The sequence below is a fragment of the Sturnus vulgaris genome, chromosome 36, assembly GCF_052056855.1.
Source record: "Sturnus vulgaris isolate bStuVul1 chromosome 36, bStuVul1.hap1, whole genome shotgun sequence".
In the NCBI taxonomy this organism is placed as follows: Eukaryota; Metazoa; Chordata; class Aves; order Passeriformes; family Sturnidae; genus Sturnus; species Sturnus vulgaris.
In genome coordinates, this window is record NC_142278.1 from 85,138 (window position 1) to 101,858 (window position 16,721).

The 16,721-nt window shown below is 64.2% G+C and overlaps 2 protein-coding genes across 2 annotated transcripts; both read left to right on the forward strand.

Annotated features, from left to right (window-relative positions):
* Nucleotides 1-209: 209 nt before the first annotated feature.
* EPO (erythropoietin) lies at nt 210-4,246 on the forward strand. The gene is made up of 5 exons (XM_088155261.1): nt 210-302; nt 785-921; nt 1,736-1,822; nt 3,359-3,523; nt 4,088-4,246. The coding sequence occupies exons 1-5, from the start codon at nt 290-292 to the stop codon at nt 4,199-4,201; spliced, it is 516 nt and encodes a 171-aa protein (XP_088011387.1). The 5' UTR covers nt 210-289; the 3' UTR covers nt 4,202-4,246.
* A 1,758-nt stretch (nt 4,247-6,004) lies between these two features.
* Nucleotides 6,005-16,720, forward strand: LOC148220502 (transferrin receptor protein 2-like). The gene is made up of 19 exons (XM_088155226.1): nt 6,005-6,037; nt 6,199-6,409; nt 6,540-6,729; nt 7,480-7,614; nt 7,889-7,994; nt 8,536-8,658; nt 8,946-9,062; nt 9,408-9,544; nt 10,068-10,234; nt 10,989-11,108; nt 11,372-11,454; nt 11,544-11,607; nt 11,737-11,804; nt 11,908-11,984; nt 12,387-12,471; nt 12,719-12,928; nt 14,225-14,365; nt 15,376-15,552; nt 16,159-16,720. Exons 1-19 carry the CDS (start codon nt 6,005-6,007, stop codon nt 16,606-16,608), a joined length of 2,694 nt encoding a protein of 897 aa, XP_088011352.1. The 3' UTR covers nt 16,609-16,720.
* The last annotated feature ends 1 nt before the right edge of the window (nt 16,721 follows it).

A 16,721-nucleotide genomic window follows, 5' to 3' on the forward strand; every position in this document is an offset into this window, starting at 1 on the left:
CGTGTCCCCCCCCGGGTCCCCCCCCCCGCCTCTCCGGCGCCGTGGCCGGGCCCGGGGGTGGCCCGTGGCCAGGGGCCGACGTGCGGCGGCCGGCGCGGCCTTTTCCTCGACGGCCTGGGGGGGGGCGAGGGGGGGGAGCGGATGGAAACCCCCCCCCCCCAAGGGCCCTTCCGGCCCCGCGGCCCCTCGGATCAAACATTAACCGGGGCCGGGGCCGGGGGACGCGGGACGGGGACGGCCACAGCCCCGGGGCCACCAGGGACCCCCCCCGTGCCATGAGCAGCCGGCGATGGGGGCGGCGGGTGAGTGGGGAGGGGGGCTTGGGGGGCGGGGGTCGCACGGGTGGGGGGGGTGGGATGGGACATCCCCGGGGGGTGGGGAGGGGGTGGGAGTGACCCAGGTGTGCGGGAGGGATCCAGGTGTGCGGGGGAAGGTGGGGGGGGGGGGGGGGGACACCCACGTGTGCGGCGGGAAAGGGCGGGGGGGGGTCGCAGGTAAGCGGGGGGGGGGGGGGACACAGGGCGGGGGTCTCGGGTGGGGGTGGGGGAGTGGCCGGGAGGGTTCGGGAGTCCGGGGGTCCCCACGTGTGTCCGGCACGCGCAGGTGTCCGGCAGGGACACAGGTGAGGGGAGCGCGGGGGGTGCCCCAGGTATCCCGGGGGGTCCCGGCGGGTCGGGGGTCCCCCCCCCGGCACCGGAGCCCCCCCATCCCGGTTGTCCCGGTGTCCCCAGCGGGACTCCCCGGTCGCTGACCCCCCCCCCCGTGTGTCCCCCCCGCCCCCCAGGGCTGTGTGCGCTGCTGCTGCTGCTTCTGGGGGTCCCGGGGCGCCCCCAGCCCCACCCCGAGGGCCCCCCCTCGCTCTGCGACCCCCGAGTGATCGAGCGCTTCATCCTGGAGGCCCGGGACGCCGAGCGGGGGGCGGTGAGAGGGAGAGGGGACACCGGGGGGGGCTTGGGGACACCGGGAAGGACTTGGGGACACCGGGGGGGGCTCGGGGACACCGGGGGGGGCTCGGGGACACCGGGGGGGACTTGGGGACATCGGTGAGGACTTGGGGACACCGGGGGGGACTTGGGGACACCGGGGGGGGCTTGGGGACATTGGGAGGTGCAGGGACATCGAGGGTCTTGGGGACATTTGGGGGGCTTGGGGACACCGGGGGGGACTTGGGGACATCGGGGGGGACTTGGGTACACCGGGAGGGGGCTTGGGGACATCGAGGGTCTTGGGGACATTTGGGGGGCTTGGGGACACCGGGGGGGACTTGGGGACACCGGGGGGGACTTGGGTACACCGGGAGGGGGCTTGGGGACATCGAGGGTCTTGGGGACACCGGGGAGGACTTGGGGACACCGGGGAGACTCGGGGACATTGGGAGGTGCAGGGACATCGAGGGTCTTGGGGACATTTGGGGGACTTGGGGACACCGGGGAGGACTTGGGGACATCGAGGGTCTTGGGGACACCGGGGGGGACTTGGGGACATCGAGGGTCTTGGGGACACCGGGGAGGACTTGGGGACATCGAGGGTCTTGGGGACACCGGGGGGGACTTGGGGACACTTGGGGACATTTGGGGACTCGGGGACATCTGGGTGGCGCCGAGAGCATCTGGGGATGTGGGAACGTTGGTGGGGGGGGGGGTGGCGACATTGGGGGGTCTCGGGGACACTGGGGGGGGTCTCGGGGACCCCCGGGGTCCTGCGGGGGTGTCACTGTGTCCCCCCACCCCCCCAGGCCGGGTGTGGCCCCCACTGTGACCTCCCCGAGCCCGTCGCTGTCCCCGACCCCGGCGTCAACTTCAACCTCTGGAGGAGCCTGGACGTGAGTGGGGAAAAAACGGGGAGAAATCCCGGGAAATCGGGAAAAACGGGGAGAAATCCCGGGAAATCGGGAAAAACGGGGAGAAATCCCGGGAAATCGGGAAAAAAACGGGGGAGAAATCCCGGGAAATCGGGAAAAACGGGGAGAAATCCCGGGAAATCGGGAAAAACGGGGAGAAATCCCGGGAAATCGGGAAAAAAAACCAGAGAAATGGGGAAAAAACGGGGAGAAATCCCGGGAAATCGGGAAAAAAAACCAGAGAAATGGGGAAAAAACGGGGAGAAATCCCGGGAAATGGGGAAAAAAGGGGGAAATCCCGGGAAATTGGGAAAAAAACCCAGAGAAATGGGGAAAAAACGGGGAGAAATCCCGGGAAATGGGGAAAAAACGGGGGAGAAATTCCGGGAAATTGGGAAAAACGGGGAAAAAATAGAGAAATGGGGAAAAAAACGGGGGGAAATCCCGGGAAATGGGGAAAAAACACAGAGAAATGGGGAAAAAACGGGGGAAAGTCCTGGAAAATCGGGAAAAAAAAGGGAGAGAAATCCCGGGAAATGGGGGAAAATGGGGAGAAATCCCGGGAAATTGGGAAAAAACGGGGAAAAAACACAGAGAAATGGGAAAAACCGGGGAGAAATCCCGGGATATCGGGAAAAAACGGGGGGAAATTCCGGGAAATGGGGAAAAAACGGGGAAAAAACAGAGAAATGGGGAAAAAACGGGGGGAAATCCCGGGAATTGGGGAAAAAACAGAGGGAAATGGGGAGGGGAACAGAGCTGGGTAGAGTTGGGTGAAATGGGGGAGAAATGGAGGAAAATGTGGGGAAACGGGGAATATTTGGGAGGAAAAAAAAAGAGAAGTGAGCTGGGGAGAAATTGGGAATCGTGGGGGGAAACGTGGGGAATTGGGGCAAAATGGGGAAAAATGCATGGGGGAATTTGGGAAATTTGGGGGAATTTGGGGGAAATGAAGCCAAACGGAGAAAGAGGGAAAACCAGGAAGAAACACGGAAAATCAGGGAGAAATTGGGGAAAATGGGAAAAAAAACCCGAGGAGGAACCGGGGGAAATGTGGAGAAACGCGCAGGGATGGGGAAAAACGGGGAGGAAAAAATCGGGAAAAAATTGGAGAAAAATCGGCGAAAAAAATCGGGGAAAAATCGGGAAAAAATCGAGGAAAAATCGGGGAAAATCGGGAAAAATCGGGGGAAATCGAGGAAAAATCGGGAAAAATCTAGGAAAAATCGGGGGAAAATTGGGAAAAATCGGGAAAAACCGAGGAAAAATTGGGAAAAATCGAGGAAAAATCGGGAAAAATCGAGGGAAAAATCGGGAAAAATCGGGGAAAATCGAGGAAAAATCGGGGGAAACCGAGGAAAAATCGGGAAAAATTGGGAAAAATCGGGAAAAATCGGGAAAAATCGAGGAAAAATCGGGAAAAATCGGGAAAAATCAGGAAAATCTTCGGGGAGAAGGGGGCGGTGTGGGGTGAGTGGGGGTCTCCCCTGCCCCCTGACCCCCGGCCCGTGTCCCCAGGCCGGGTCCCGCGCTCGGGAGGTGGCCGGGGGCCAGGCGGCGCTGGTGGCCGCGGTGCTGCGGGCGCGGGAGCTGCTGCGGGACCCGCGGCTCCGGCCCAGCCTGGACCGAGCGTACGGAGCCGCGCGGAGCCTGGCGCGGCTGCTGCGGGGGCTGCCCGCGCCGGTAACCGCGGATCCCGGGAAATCCGGGGGGATCTGGGGGGGTTTGGGGGGATTTGGGGGGGATTTGGGGGGATTTCGGGGGGATTTGGGGAGTTTGGGGAGGATTTTGGGACGATTTGGGGGGATTTGGGGAGGCTTGGGGGGATTTTGGGGCTATTTCGGGGAATTTGGGGAGGTCTGGGGGGATTTGGGGGGATTTTGGGGAGGATTTCAGGGGATTTGGGGAGGTCTGGGGGGATTTGGGGGAATTTTGGGCGGATTTGGGGAGGATTTGGAGGAGTTTGGGGGCGATTTGGGGGGACTTTGCGGGGATTTTGAGGGATTTTGGGAGGATTTTGGGGGGAATTTTGGGGGATTTTGAGGGATTTTGGGGCTATTTGGGGGAACTTGGGGAGGTCTCGGGGGGTCTTGGGGAGTTTCTGGCGAGTCCTGGGGGGCTCCTGGTGGTCCCTGCCCTGCCCAGGTTTGTGTTTGGGGTTTTGGGGGATTTTTGGGATTTTTGGGGATTTTGGTTTTTTGGGGGGGAGGGGCGATGGCGGCCCCTGACCCCGCCCCTCTCCCCCAGGCCCCGCCCCCCGCCCCGGTTCGGGTCCGGAGCCTCCCGCGGCTCCTGGGGGTCCTGAGCCGCTTCCTGCGCGGGAAGGTTCGGCTCTACCTGGCCGACACCTGCCCGCGGTGACGTCACTGCCGGCAGCGGCCAATCACCGCAGAGACAGCTGTCAATCATCACCGGAGACAGCTGTCAATCATCGCCAGAGACAGCTGTCAATCATCTCTAGAGACAGCTGTCAATCATCGGAGACAGCTGTCAATCATCGCCAGAGACAGCTGTCAATCATCGCCAGAGACAGCTGTCAATCATCTCTAGAGACAGCTGTCAATCATCGCCAGAGACAGCTGTCAATCATCTCTAGAGACAGCTGTCAATCATCGCCAGGGACAGCTGTCAATCATCACCAGGGACAGCTGTCAATCATCTCCAGAGACAGCTGTCAATCATCGCCAGGGACAACTGTCAATCATTTCTAGAGACAGCTGTCAATCATCGGAGACAGCTGTCAATCATCGCAGAGACAGCTGTCAATCATCACCAGGGACAGCTGTCAATCATCTCCAGAGACAGCTGTCAATCATCGCCAGGGACAGCTGTCAATCATTTCTAGAGACAGCTGTCAATCATCTCCAGAGACAGCTGTCAATCATCGCAGAAACAGCTGTCAATCATCACCGGAGACAGCTGTCAATCATCGGAGACAGCTGTCAATTATCACCATAAGCAGCTGTCAATCATCGCAGAGCGCTGTCAATCATCACCAGCTGTCAATCATCACCAGCTGTCAATCATCACCAGCTGTCAATCGCCGCTGGCAGCTGCCAATCATTATTGATAACCGCCATTGACAGCTGCCAATCATCGCGGACAACCCCCGCTCGTCAGGACCGACAGCTGTCAATCAACAGCGCCGACAGCTGTCAATCATCAGCGTCAGGAGCCGTGGCTCCGCCCCTCCCCTCCCCCCGGCACGTTGCACGTGCCGGCAGGTGATTGACAGCTGTCAATCATCCCCCCCCCCCCGCCTGAGCGCCCTGCGCCGCCCAGGCCCCGCGGGTGATTGATTGACAGCTGTCACTCAGGGGAGACCGCGCCCCCCGACCCCTCCCATGTAACTTAATGCAAACACGAGAGTATTTATGAGACCCCCGAGGCTGCTGCGCCGCGACCCCCGGGCCGGGACCCCCAAAATCCCCGGGACCCCCGGGCCGGGACCCCCAAAATCCCCGGGAAACCTAAATGGGACCCCCAAAATCCCGGGACTCCAAAAATCCCCGGGACCCCCAACCTGGGACCCCCAAAATCCCCGGGAATCCCGAACCTGGGACCCCCAAACCCCCCTGGACCCCCCAGAACTCCTCAAATTCCCCCTGGAGCCCCCCCAGGCCCCCCCAGTCAGTCGCCAATGGCCACCAGGACCCGGCGGCGCCGGGGCGGGGCCAGTAGCGGACACGCCCCCTCTGGACACACCCACACCTCAAACCACGCCCACCCCCATCTCAGGCCACGCCCCCTTTTCTCACCTGTGGGGGGGCGGGGCCAGAGCGGGTCCGGCGGCCGCGGGTGAGCGGGGCCGGGATTTTGGGGGATTTTGGGGGATTTTGGGGGGATTTGGGGAGTTCTGGAGGATTCCGGGGGCTCGGGGGGGTTCGGGAGGTTTGGGGGTCCCCAAGGGGGGGCTCGGGGAGATTTTGGGGACGCGGGTTTGGGGTGGGGGAGGGGCAGAGTCAGGCCAGGGGCAAAGTCTGGTTTTTTGGGAGGGGGGGAGGGGGGGGAACCGCAGAACCTCCCCCCCCCCCCCAGAGACCCCAAAACACCCCCGAGCCCCCCCCCCCATGGCTTTGAGACCCTCTGAGACCCCCACCCCATCCAGGACACCCCCGAAATCCTCCGGGACCCCCTCCCCAAACCCTCCCCCCCCCCGTTGCCATGGAGACGCTCAGACGCTGCTTCGGTGTGCGGGTAAAGCCCCTCCCCCTTCCCCCCCCCCAAAAAAAAATGGGGGTCCCCATTTTTAGGGGTCCCCAAAAAAAATCTGGGAACCTCTCCCCAAAATGGGAGGTCTGGACCCCCCCCCAGATCCCCCCCCCGGATTTTGGGGACCCTCCTGACCGAGCCCCCAGCCCCCCGGGGGGGGTCCCGTGTCCTATTCCCGGCACAGGGACCCCCGGGGGGGGGACAAGGACGACGAGGAGGAGGAGGATGGGGAGGGGGCGGAGCCAATGGTGCGGCTGCCCCGCCCCCGCCCCCAGCGCAGGCCCCGCCCCCGGACACGCCCCTGGCTCCACCCCTTGGCTACCTTGGCGCTGGGTTCGGCCACTGGATTCTTGCTGGGTACGGGACCCACCCCCCCCCCCCCCCCCAGTGCCCCCCAAATTTCCCAGCCCCGCCCCTTTGTGACCACGCCCCCTTTGTGACCACTCCCCCTCTGACCACACCCCCCCCCATTTGGCCCCGCCCCCAGGGCTGCTGCTGGCCGGGATTGGCCACGCCCCGCGCGGGGGCGGGGCCGCGGGGGCGGGGTCTCTGCCCGGAGGCTCCGCCCCCGAGGGGGTTTGGGGCGGGGCCAGCGCGGAGGCTCCGCCCCCCCGGCCCCGCCTGCGCGAGCTGCTGAGGCGCCACCTGTCGGACGAGAGGGTGGAGGCGTGGGTGCGGTGAGTGACCACTGAGTGACCACCGAGTGACCACTGAGTGACCACTGACCACTGAGTGACCACCGAGTGACCACCGAGTGACCACTGAGCCATCACTGACCACTGACCACTGAGTGACCACTGAGTGACCACCGAGTGACCACTGAGTCATCACTGACCACACTGACCATAGTGACCACACTGACCATCACTGACCACACTGACCACACTGACCACACTGACCATCACTCACCATCACTGACCATCACTGACCATCACTGACCATCACTGACCATAGTGACCATCACTGACCACACTGACCATCACTGACCATCACTGACCATCACTGACCACACTGACCACACTGACCATCACTGACCACACTGACCATCACTGACCATCACTGACCATCACTGACCATCACTGACCACACTGACCACACTGACCATCACTGACCATAGTGACCATCACTGACCATAGTGACCATCACTGACCACACTGACCATCGCTGACCATCACTGACCATCACTGACCATCGCTGACCATCGCTGACCATCGCTGACCATCGCTGACCATAGTGACCATCACTGACCACACTGACCATCGCTGACCATCACTGACCATCACTGACCATAGTGACCATCACTGACCACACTGACCATCGCTGACCATCACTGACCATCACTGACCATCACTGACCATCGCTGACCATCACTGACCATCACTGACCATCACTGACCATCGCTGACCATCGCTGTCCGCTGTCCGCAGGGAGGTCAGCGCGGCCCCGCACGGGGCGGGGTCGGGGCGTGGCCGAGCTTTGGCCCAATCAGTGCTGAGCGCTCTGGCGGGGGCGGGGCTGAGCCGGGCCTGGAGCCGCCCCCAGCCCCTCCCCCTCCCCACCCGGTAACGGGGGAGGGGCCACGGGGGTGGGGGAGGGGCCTGGAGGGGTCACCGGGGGGGTCACGGGGGAGGTCAGAGCGGATTGGGGGTGACCCCTGACCCCTGCCCTTTGGCCCAGGGCTGTGGTCACTCTGGGATGGTCATCGGGGTGACCCCTGACCTTTGGCCCAGGGCTGTGGTCACTCTGGGATGGTCATCGGGGTGACCCCTGACCTTTGGCCTAGGGGTGTGGTCACTCTGGGATGGTCATCGGGGTGACCCCTGACCTTTGGCCCAGGGGTGTGGTCACTCTGCGCTGGGTGGGGCCGGGGGGGGAGGAGCTGGAGCGGCTCCCGCTGGACCCCGAAGCTTTCTGTGCCTGGAGCGTGTCCGGCAACGCCACGGTGAGTGACCACTGACCACTGAGTGACCACTGAGTGACCACTGACCACCGAGTGACCACTGACCACCGAGTGACCACTGACCGCTGACCTATATTGACCATTACTGACCATCACTGACCATCACTGACCATTCCTTTCTGTGCATGGAGCGTGTCCGGCAACGCCACGGTGAGTGACCACTGACCACTGAGTGACCACTGAGTGACCACCGAGTGACCACTGAGTGACCACTGAGTGACCACCGAGTGACCACTGACCACCGAGTGACCACTGAGTGACCACTGACCACTGACCACTGAGTGACCACTGAGTGACCACCGAGTGACCACTGACCACTGACCACCGAGAGACCACTGAGTGACCACTGACCACTGAGTGACCACTGACCATCACTGACCATCACTGACCATTGGCCATTACTGACCCTGTGTGGCCCCTCTGTGACCGCTGACCATTGACCCCTGACCCCCACTGACCCCTGCCCACTGCCCACTGACCACCGAGTGACCACTGACCCCTGCCCGCTGGCCGCTGGCCGCAGGGGGGGCTGGTCTACGGCCACTACGGCCGCCCCCAGGACCTGTCCGAGCTGCGGGCCCGGGGGGTCTCGGCCCGGGGTCACCTGATGCTGCTGCGGCTGGGGAGGGGCAGCCCCGCCCAGAAGGTGAGGGGGGGACCCCAAATTTGGGGGGCGGGGAGGGGGGAGGGGGGAGGCGGACCCCAACCCCGAATTTTGGGGTGGGAGGGAGGGGGGAAGTGAAGGGAGACCCCAACCCCAAAATTGAGGGGGGGGGGGGGTGAGGACCCCAACCCCTAATTTTGGGGTGGGGGGGTGGGGATGAGGACCCCAACCCCGAATTTTGGGGCGGAGGGGAGGGGATGAGGACCCCAACCCCGAATTTTGGGATGGGGGGGGGGATGAGGACCCCAACCCCGAATTTTGAGGCGCAGGTGGCGGCCGCGGCGGGGGCGGGGGCCGTGGGGGTCCTGCTGTACCCGGACCCCCGGGACACGGCCGGGCCTGGGGGCGACCCCGGGCTGGGGGGGGACACGGCCGTGACCGTGCACGTGAGTGGGGGGCGTGGGGGGGATTTGGGGAGGGTCTGGGGGGGTCTGGGGGTATTTTGGGGAGGATTCGGGGGGCTCCAGGATGGATTTGGGGGTATTTGGGAGGGGGGGGTTTGGGGATATTTTTGGGGGGAGTTGGGGGGGTCGGAGGAGGTTTGGGGGGATTTGGGGGGGGGTATTTTGTGGGGGAGGTCTGTGGGGTATTTGGGGGGGTTTGGGGAGGGGTTTGGGGGGTCTGACGTGTCCCCGCAGGTGCAGGACGGTTTGGGGGACACGGGGGGGATTTGGGGTGGTTTTTTGGGGGGGTTTTGGGGGGGTTTTGGGGGGTCTGACGTGTCCCCGCAGGTGCAGGACGGTTTGGGGGACCCCTTCAGCCGGGGGTTCCCCTCCTTCAGCGGCCGCGCCCCCCCCGGGACCCCCCCGGGGGTGCCCCCGATCCCCGCCCACCCCATCAGCGCCAACACGGCCGCGAGGCTGCTGCGGTGAGGGGGCCGAAACAGCCCCGAAATCACCCCAAAAACACCCCCAAACCAGCCCCAAAATCACCCCAAAACTTCCCAAAAATCACCCCAAAACAGCCCCAAAATCACCCCAAAACCTCCCAAAAATCACCCCCAAAATCACCCCCAAACAGCCCCAAAACCACCCCAAACCTGCGACCCCTCCCCAAAAATTTGGGACCCTTCTCCAAAATCTTGGACCCCTCCCCAAATCGGGACACCCCCCCCCCAAAATCTGGGACCCTCCCTCAAATCCAGAACCTGAAACTTCCCCCGACCCCCCCCCAGACCCATCCCCAGACCCCCCCCCCCCAATTCCAGAATTTTGGGACCCCCCTCAAACCCCTCCCCCACCATTCCAGGATTTTGGGAGTGGGGGGGGTCTCAACCCATCCCCTCCCCCATTTCCGGCTTTTGGGGGATCCCGACGCCCCCCAAACCCCTCCCCCATTATTCCCGGATTTTGGGACCCCCCCCTCAAACCCCTCCCCCCCCATCATTCCAGGGTTTTGGGGGGCCCCCCCGCCCCCCCCCGCTGGCTCCCGGGGGGGTCGCTGCTGTTCCTGCCCCCCCCGGGGGGGCGGCGGCTGCAGCTGAGCCTGGGGGGGGAGGGGACGCGCCCCGGGACCCTCACGAGCGTCTTCGGGGCCCTGCGGGGGCGGCTGGAGCCCGGTGAGGGGCGGGGCCTGGGGGGGCGGGGCCTGGGGGTGTGGTCAGTGGGGTGTGGTCAGTGGGTGTGGTCAGTTTGGGGTGTGGTCGATGGGGTGTGGTCAGGTTGGGGTGTGGTCAGTTGGGGTGTGGTCAGTTGGGGTGTGGTCAGTGGGTGTGGCCGTTGTGGGTGTGGTCAATGGGTGTGGTTATCGGGGTGTGGTCAGTGGGTGTGGTCAATGGGTGTGGTTATTGGGGCGTGGTCAGTGGGTGTGGTCAATGGGTGGGGTAATTGGGGTGTGGTCAAAGGGGTGTGGTCAATTTGGGCTGTGGTCACTTTGGGGTGTGGTCAGTGGGTGTGGTCAGTTTGGGGGTGTGGTAAATGAGGGGTGGTCAGTGGGTGTGGCCTTTGGGGGTGTGGCCAATGGGTGTGGTTATTGGGGCGTGGTCAGTGGGTGTGGTCAATGGGTGTGTCCAATCGGGCTGTATTCAATGTGGGTGTGGTCACTTTGGGGTGTGGTCAGTTTGGGGTGTGGTCAGTGGGTGTGGTCAGTTGGGGTGTGGTCAGTGGGTGTGGTCAGTAAAGGGGCGGGGCCCTGCTGAGGGGCGGGGCCAGAGGAGGGCGGGGTTACCCCAAATAACGGCGCTGGATTGGTCCAGGCTGGTTGGGCGTGGCCAATACGGGATCATTGCGGGGGGCGTGGCCAAAGTGGGTGTGTCAAGAAACGGGGCGTGGCCGGAGGAGGGGGCGTGGCCGCCCTGACCCGGCCCCGCCCAGACCGTTACGTCATCGTGGGCGCCCAACGCGATTCGCTGGGCCCGGGGGCGGCGGCCTCGGGCGTGGGCACCGCCCTCCTGCTGGAGCTGGCGCGGTTCTTCGCTGCCATTGGCCGAGAGGGTGAGGGGGCGTGGCCGGGGCCGAGGGGGCGTGGCCGGGGCCGAGGGGGCGTGGCCTGCAATTGGCGGGGAGGGGCTGAAATCGGGGAATTTTGGGATTCTCTGGGGGGGGGCCCAAAATCAGAATTTCAGAGGGGATCAATGGGGGAGGGGGGAGGGGGTTAAAATTGGGGGAGGGGGTCATGGGGGGAGGGGAGGTTTCCCAGGATCCCTCCCCCACCCCCACCCCCCTCTCCCCTCCCCCCCCCTCGCCCCCCCCCCCAGGGTTCCAGCTCCGCCGGACCCTCCTCTTCGTCAGCTGGGACGGTGGCGAGTTCGGACATTTGGGGGCCACCGAGTGGCTCGAGGTGATCGCCGACCCCCTCCCCCGCCCCTCCCCCTCCCCCGCGGTGACCACAATGACCCCTCCCCTCCCCTCCCCCCTCGGTGGCCACAGGGCTACCCCGAGCTGCTGCACACCAAGGTCGCCGCCTACATCAGCCTGGACCGCGCCGTGCTGGGTGCGCCCCTCCCCCACCCCGGGATTGGGGTTTGGGGGGGGGGGGGGGGGAGGGGTCGGAGGTGGGGGGGGGGAGGTGCCCGCCCCTCCCCCACTCCCTTCACCCCTCCCCCCCCCCCCCCCCACCCAGGGGGCGACCGGTTCGTGGTCAGGACCAGCCCCACCCTGGTGAACCTGGTGGAGAGCGCGCTGGAGCAGGTGGGGGAGGGGCGGGGAGGGGTGGGGGAGGGGCGAGAGGGGTGGGGGAGGGGGTGGGGGAGGGGCAGTCCCCCTCCCATCAAAACCCCCTTCCCAAAAAAAGGTGGAGAGTCCGAACGAGGGCGGGAAAAGCCTCCTGGAGCAGCTGACCCGGCCGGGGAGGGGCTGGGAGAGCGACGTGTGAGTGGGGACACACCTGGGATACACCTGGGGACACCTGGGGACACCTGGGATACACCTGGGATACACCTGGGGGCACCTGGGATATACCTGGGCACACCTGAGGGCACCTGGGGGCACCTGGGGGCACCTGGTCACACCTGGGGACACCTGGGATACACCTGGGATACACCTGGGGACACCTGGGGGACACCTTGGGGACACCTGGGATACACTTGGGGACACCTGGGCACACCTGGGGGCACCTGGGATATACCTGGGCACACCTGGGGGCACCTGGGCACACCTGGGGGCACCTGGGATACACCTGGGATACACTTGGGATACACCTGGGGGCACCTGGGGACACCTGGGATGCACCTGGGATACACCTGTCCCCACCTGTCCCCACCTGTCCCCCAGGATCCGCCCCCTGTCCCCCGACTCCGGCGCTTTTCCCTTCACGGCGGCCGCCGGGGTCCCGGCGCTGGAGCTCGGCTTCGATGAGGTGGGACCCCAAAAATGTCCCCAAAATTGTCCCCAAATGACCCCAAAAATGTCCCCAAATGACCCCAAAACGGTCCCTGTCCCTGTCCCCCGTGTTTCTCTGTCCCCAATGTCCCCAATGTCCCCAATCCCCCCAGTGTCCCCAATCCCCCCATTGTCCCCAATGTCCCCAGTGTCCCCAATGTCCCCAATCCCCCCAGTGTCCCCAATCCCCCCCAGTGTCCCCAGTGTCCCCCGTGTCCCTGCAGGCCCCTCCCGGTGGCTCGGTGGCCCTGGGGACCCCCGAGGACACCCTGGGCCGTCTCGGGGCGCGGCTGCGGGGGCGGCTCCCGGCGCTGGCCCGCGCGGTGGCCGCGGTGGCCGCGCAGCTCCTGCTGCGCCTGGGCCACGAGCCCCGGCTGCCCCTGGAGCCCGGAGCCCTCGGGGACGCGCTGGTGCGACAGCTGGCCCCGCTGCAGGTCAGACCAGTACGGACCAGTACGGACCAGTACGGGCCACTGGGGGACAATGGGGGCCAGTACGGGCCAGTGGGGGCCAGTACGGGCCAGTGGGGCACTGGGAGGGCGCTGAGGGGACACTGGGGGGCTTGGGGACACTGGGGGGGGACAGTGGGAAGTTACTGGGAGGGCGCTGGGGGGACAGACTGGTGCATCCCAGTATAACCCAGTATAGCCCAGTATAACCCAATATAACCCAGTCCAAGCCGGTATAACCCAGTATAGCCCAGTATAACCCAATATAACCCAGTCTAAGCCGGTATAACCCAGTATAGCCCAGTATAACCCAGTTTAACCAGTCTAACCAGTATAATCCAGTCTAACCCAGTCTAACCCAGTCTAATCCAGTCTAACCCAGTCTAACCAGTATAACCGTTATAACCCAGTATAACCAGTCTAACCCAATATAACCCAGTCTAACCCAGTCTAATCCAGTCTAACCCAGTATAACCCAGTACTCCCAGTATAACCCAGTAGTCCCAGTATAACCCAGTATAACCAGTAGCCCTGCAGGCGCAGGGCCTGTCCCTGCAGTGCCTATAGCCCAGTCTAGCCCAGTATAACCAGTATAACCAGTTCTCCCAGTATAACCCAGTCTAACCAGTATAAACAGTCTAACCAGTATAAACCAGTACTCCCAGTCTAACCAGTGCCCCTGCAGGCGCGGGGCCTGTCCCTGCAGTGCCTATAGCCCAGTATAACCAGTATAACCAGTACTCCCAGTATAACCCAGTATAACCAGTAACCCCTGCAGGCGCGGGGCCTGTCCCTGCAGTGCCTGTAACCCAGTCTAACCAGTCTAACCAGTATAACCAGTACTCCCAGTATAACCAGTAACCCCTGCAGGCGCGGGGCCTGTCCCTGCAGTGCCTGTAACCCAGTCTAACCAGTATAACCAGTTCTCCCAGTATAACCCAGTCTAACCAGTGCCCCTGCAGGCGCGGGGCCTGTCCCTGCAGTGCCTATAGCCCAGTATAACCCAGTATAGCCCAGTCTAACCAGTATAACCCAGTCTAACCAGTGCCCCCTGCAGGCGCGGGGCCTGTCCCTGCAGTGCCTATAGCCCAGTATAACCAGTATAACCCAGTATAGCCCAGTATAACCCAGTACTCCCAGTCTAACCAGTGCCCCTGCAGGCGCGGGGCCTGTCCCTGCAGTGCCTATAGCCCAGTATAACCAGTTCTCCCAGTATAACCCAGTCTAGCCCAGTATAACCAGTTCTCCCAGTATAACCCAGTCTAACCAGTGCCCCTGCAGGCGCGGGGCCTGTCCCTGCAGTGCCTCTCCTCCGCCAGGGGGGGCGTTGTTCGCGCGGCCGCCGCGCTCCGTCGGGACATGTCGGGATCCGACAGCTCCAACGAGCGCCTCAACCGCGGCTTCAACGCGCGCCTCATGGCCGTGAGTGTCACACCTGTGGGTCACCTGTGTCACACCTGTGTGTCACCTGTGTGTGTCACCTGTGTGTGTCACCTGTGTGTGTCACCTGTGTGTGTCACCTGTGTCACACCTGTGTGTCACCTGTGTGTGTCACCTGTGTCACACCTGTGTGTGTCACCTGTGTGTGTCACCTGTGTCACACCTGTGTGTCACCTGTGTGTGTCACCTGTGTGTGTCACCTGTGTGTGTCACCTGTGTCACACCTGTGTGTGTCACCTGTGTGTGTCACCTGTGTGTCACCTGTGTGTCACCTGTGTGTGTCACCTGTGTGTGTCACCTGTGTGTGTCACCTGTGTCACCTGTGTGTGTCACCTGTGTGTGTCACACCTGTGTGTGTCACCTGTGTGTCACCTGTGTGTCACCTGTGTGTCACCTGTGTGTGTCACCTGTGTCACACCTGTGTGTGTCACCTGTGTGTGTCACCTGTGTGTGTCACCTGTGTCACACCTGTGTGTCACACCTGTGTGTCACCTGTGTGTGTCACTTGTGTGTCACCTGTGTGTGTCACCTGTGTCACCTGTGTCACACCTGTGGGTCACACCTGTGTGTGTCACCTGTGTCACACCTGTGTGTGTCACCTGTGTGTGTCACCTGTGTGTGTCACACCTGTGTGTCACCTGTGTGTCACCTGTGTCACACCTGTGTCACCTGTGTGTGTGTCACCTGTGTGTGTCACCTGTGTGTCACCTGTCTCACACCTGTGTGTGTCACCTGCGCCACAACTGTGTCACCTGTGTGTCTTCTGCGTCACACCTGTGTCACCTGCGTCACACCTGTGTGTCACACCTGTAACTTGTGTCACCTGTTACCTCTGTGTCACCTCTGTGTCAAACCTGTCTCACCTGTGTGTCACCTGTGTGTCACCTGTGTCACACCTGTGTTACCTGGGTGTCACCTGGAGCTGTCACCTGTCCCCTCCTGTCCCCCTGTCCCCAGCCCTGACCGTGTCCCCCCGTCCGTGTCCCCTCCAGGCCGAGGCGTCGCTGCTGTCCCCGTTCGTGTCCCCTCTGGTCACCCCCTTCCGTCACATCCTGCTGGGCCGGGGCGGCCACACCCTGCCCGCGCTGGTGGCCGAGCTGGGGACACTGGGGACACGGGGGGACACCCTGGGGACACGGGGGGACAGCCTGGGGACACGGGGGGACAGTCTGGGGACACGGGGGGACACCCTGGGGACACGGGGGGACACCCTGGGGACACCGGGGGACACCCTGGGGACACGAGGGGACACCCAGGGGACACCGGGGGACAGCCTGGGGACACGAGGGGACAGCGTGGGGACACGGGGGGACAGCGTGGGGACACGAGGGGACACCCTGGGGACACGGGGGGACAGCCAGGGGACACGAGGGGACAGCCAGGGGACACGAGGGGACAGCCAGGGGACACAGGGGGACAGCCTGGGGACACGAGGGGACAGCCTGGGGACACCGGGGGACAACCTGGGGACACGGGGGGACACCCTGGGGACACGGGGGGACAGCCAGGGGACACGGGGGGACACCCAGGGGACACCGGGGGACACCCTGGGGACACGGGGGGACAGCCAGGGGACACGAGGGGACAGCGTGGGGACACGGGGGGACAGCCTGGGGACACGAGGGGACAGCCTGGGGACACGAGGGGACAGCCTGGGGACACGGGGGGACACCCTGGGGACACGGGGGGACAGCCTGGGGACACGGGGGGACACCCAGGGGACACGAGGGGACAACCTGGGGACACGAGGGGACAGCGTGGGGACATTGGGGACACGAGGGGACAGCGTGGGGACATTGGGGACACGAGGGGACAGTGTCCAGCTGCGCCTGGCCCTGCTGGCCTGGACCCTGCGTGGCACGGCCGGGGCGCTGGCAGGGGACAGCTGGGACCGAGGGGACCTTGGGGACAGGGGTGGCCTTGGGGACAGCGGGGACTGCGGGGACATGGGGGGGGCCGGGGACAGCTGGGACCGAGGGGACATCGGCGACAGCGGTGGCCTTGGGGACAACGGGGACATCGGCGACCACGGAGGGGTTGGGGACACCAGGGAGGACTGTGGGGGTGGCCTTGGGGACATCGGGGGCCGTGGGGACAGCTGGGACAGGGAGGACACGTGGGGCTACGGGGACACCTGGGACAGGGGTGGCCCTGGGGACAGCAAAGGGGACCTTGGGGACAGCGGGACCGGCGGGGGCGCTCGGGGCTGGGGCGGCCCTTGGTGACATTGGGGGACAAAGGGGACACTGGGACAGGGTGGCCTTGGGGACACCTGGGGGACACCTTGGGGACACCTGGGGGACACCTCGGGGACACTTTGGGGACACCTCGGGGACAC

Bases quoted from the DNA above. Each gene is read 5' to 3' on its own strand.
- EPO (XM_088155261.1), top strand. The intron at 922-1,735 runs GTGAGAGGGAGA...CCACCCCCCCAG, and splicing joins GGGACGCCGAGCGGGGGGCG to GCCGGGTGTGGCCCCCACTG. The intron at 1,823-3,358 runs GTGAGTGGGGAA...CCGTGTCCCCAG, and splicing joins ACCTCTGGAGGAGCCTGGAC to GCCGGGTCCCGCGCTCGGGA.
- LOC148220502 (XM_088155226.1), top strand. From the start codon at position 6,005: ATGGAGACGCTCAGACGCTGCTTCGGTGTGCGG. The intron at 11,109-11,371 runs GTGAGGGGGCGT...CCCCCCCCCCAG, and splicing joins CGCTGCCATTGGCCGAGAGG to GGTTCCAGCTCCGCCGGACC. The intron at 11,455-11,543 runs GTGATCGCCGAC...CGGTGGCCACAG, and splicing joins GGGCCACCGAGTGGCTCGAG to GGCTACCCCGAGCTGCTGCA.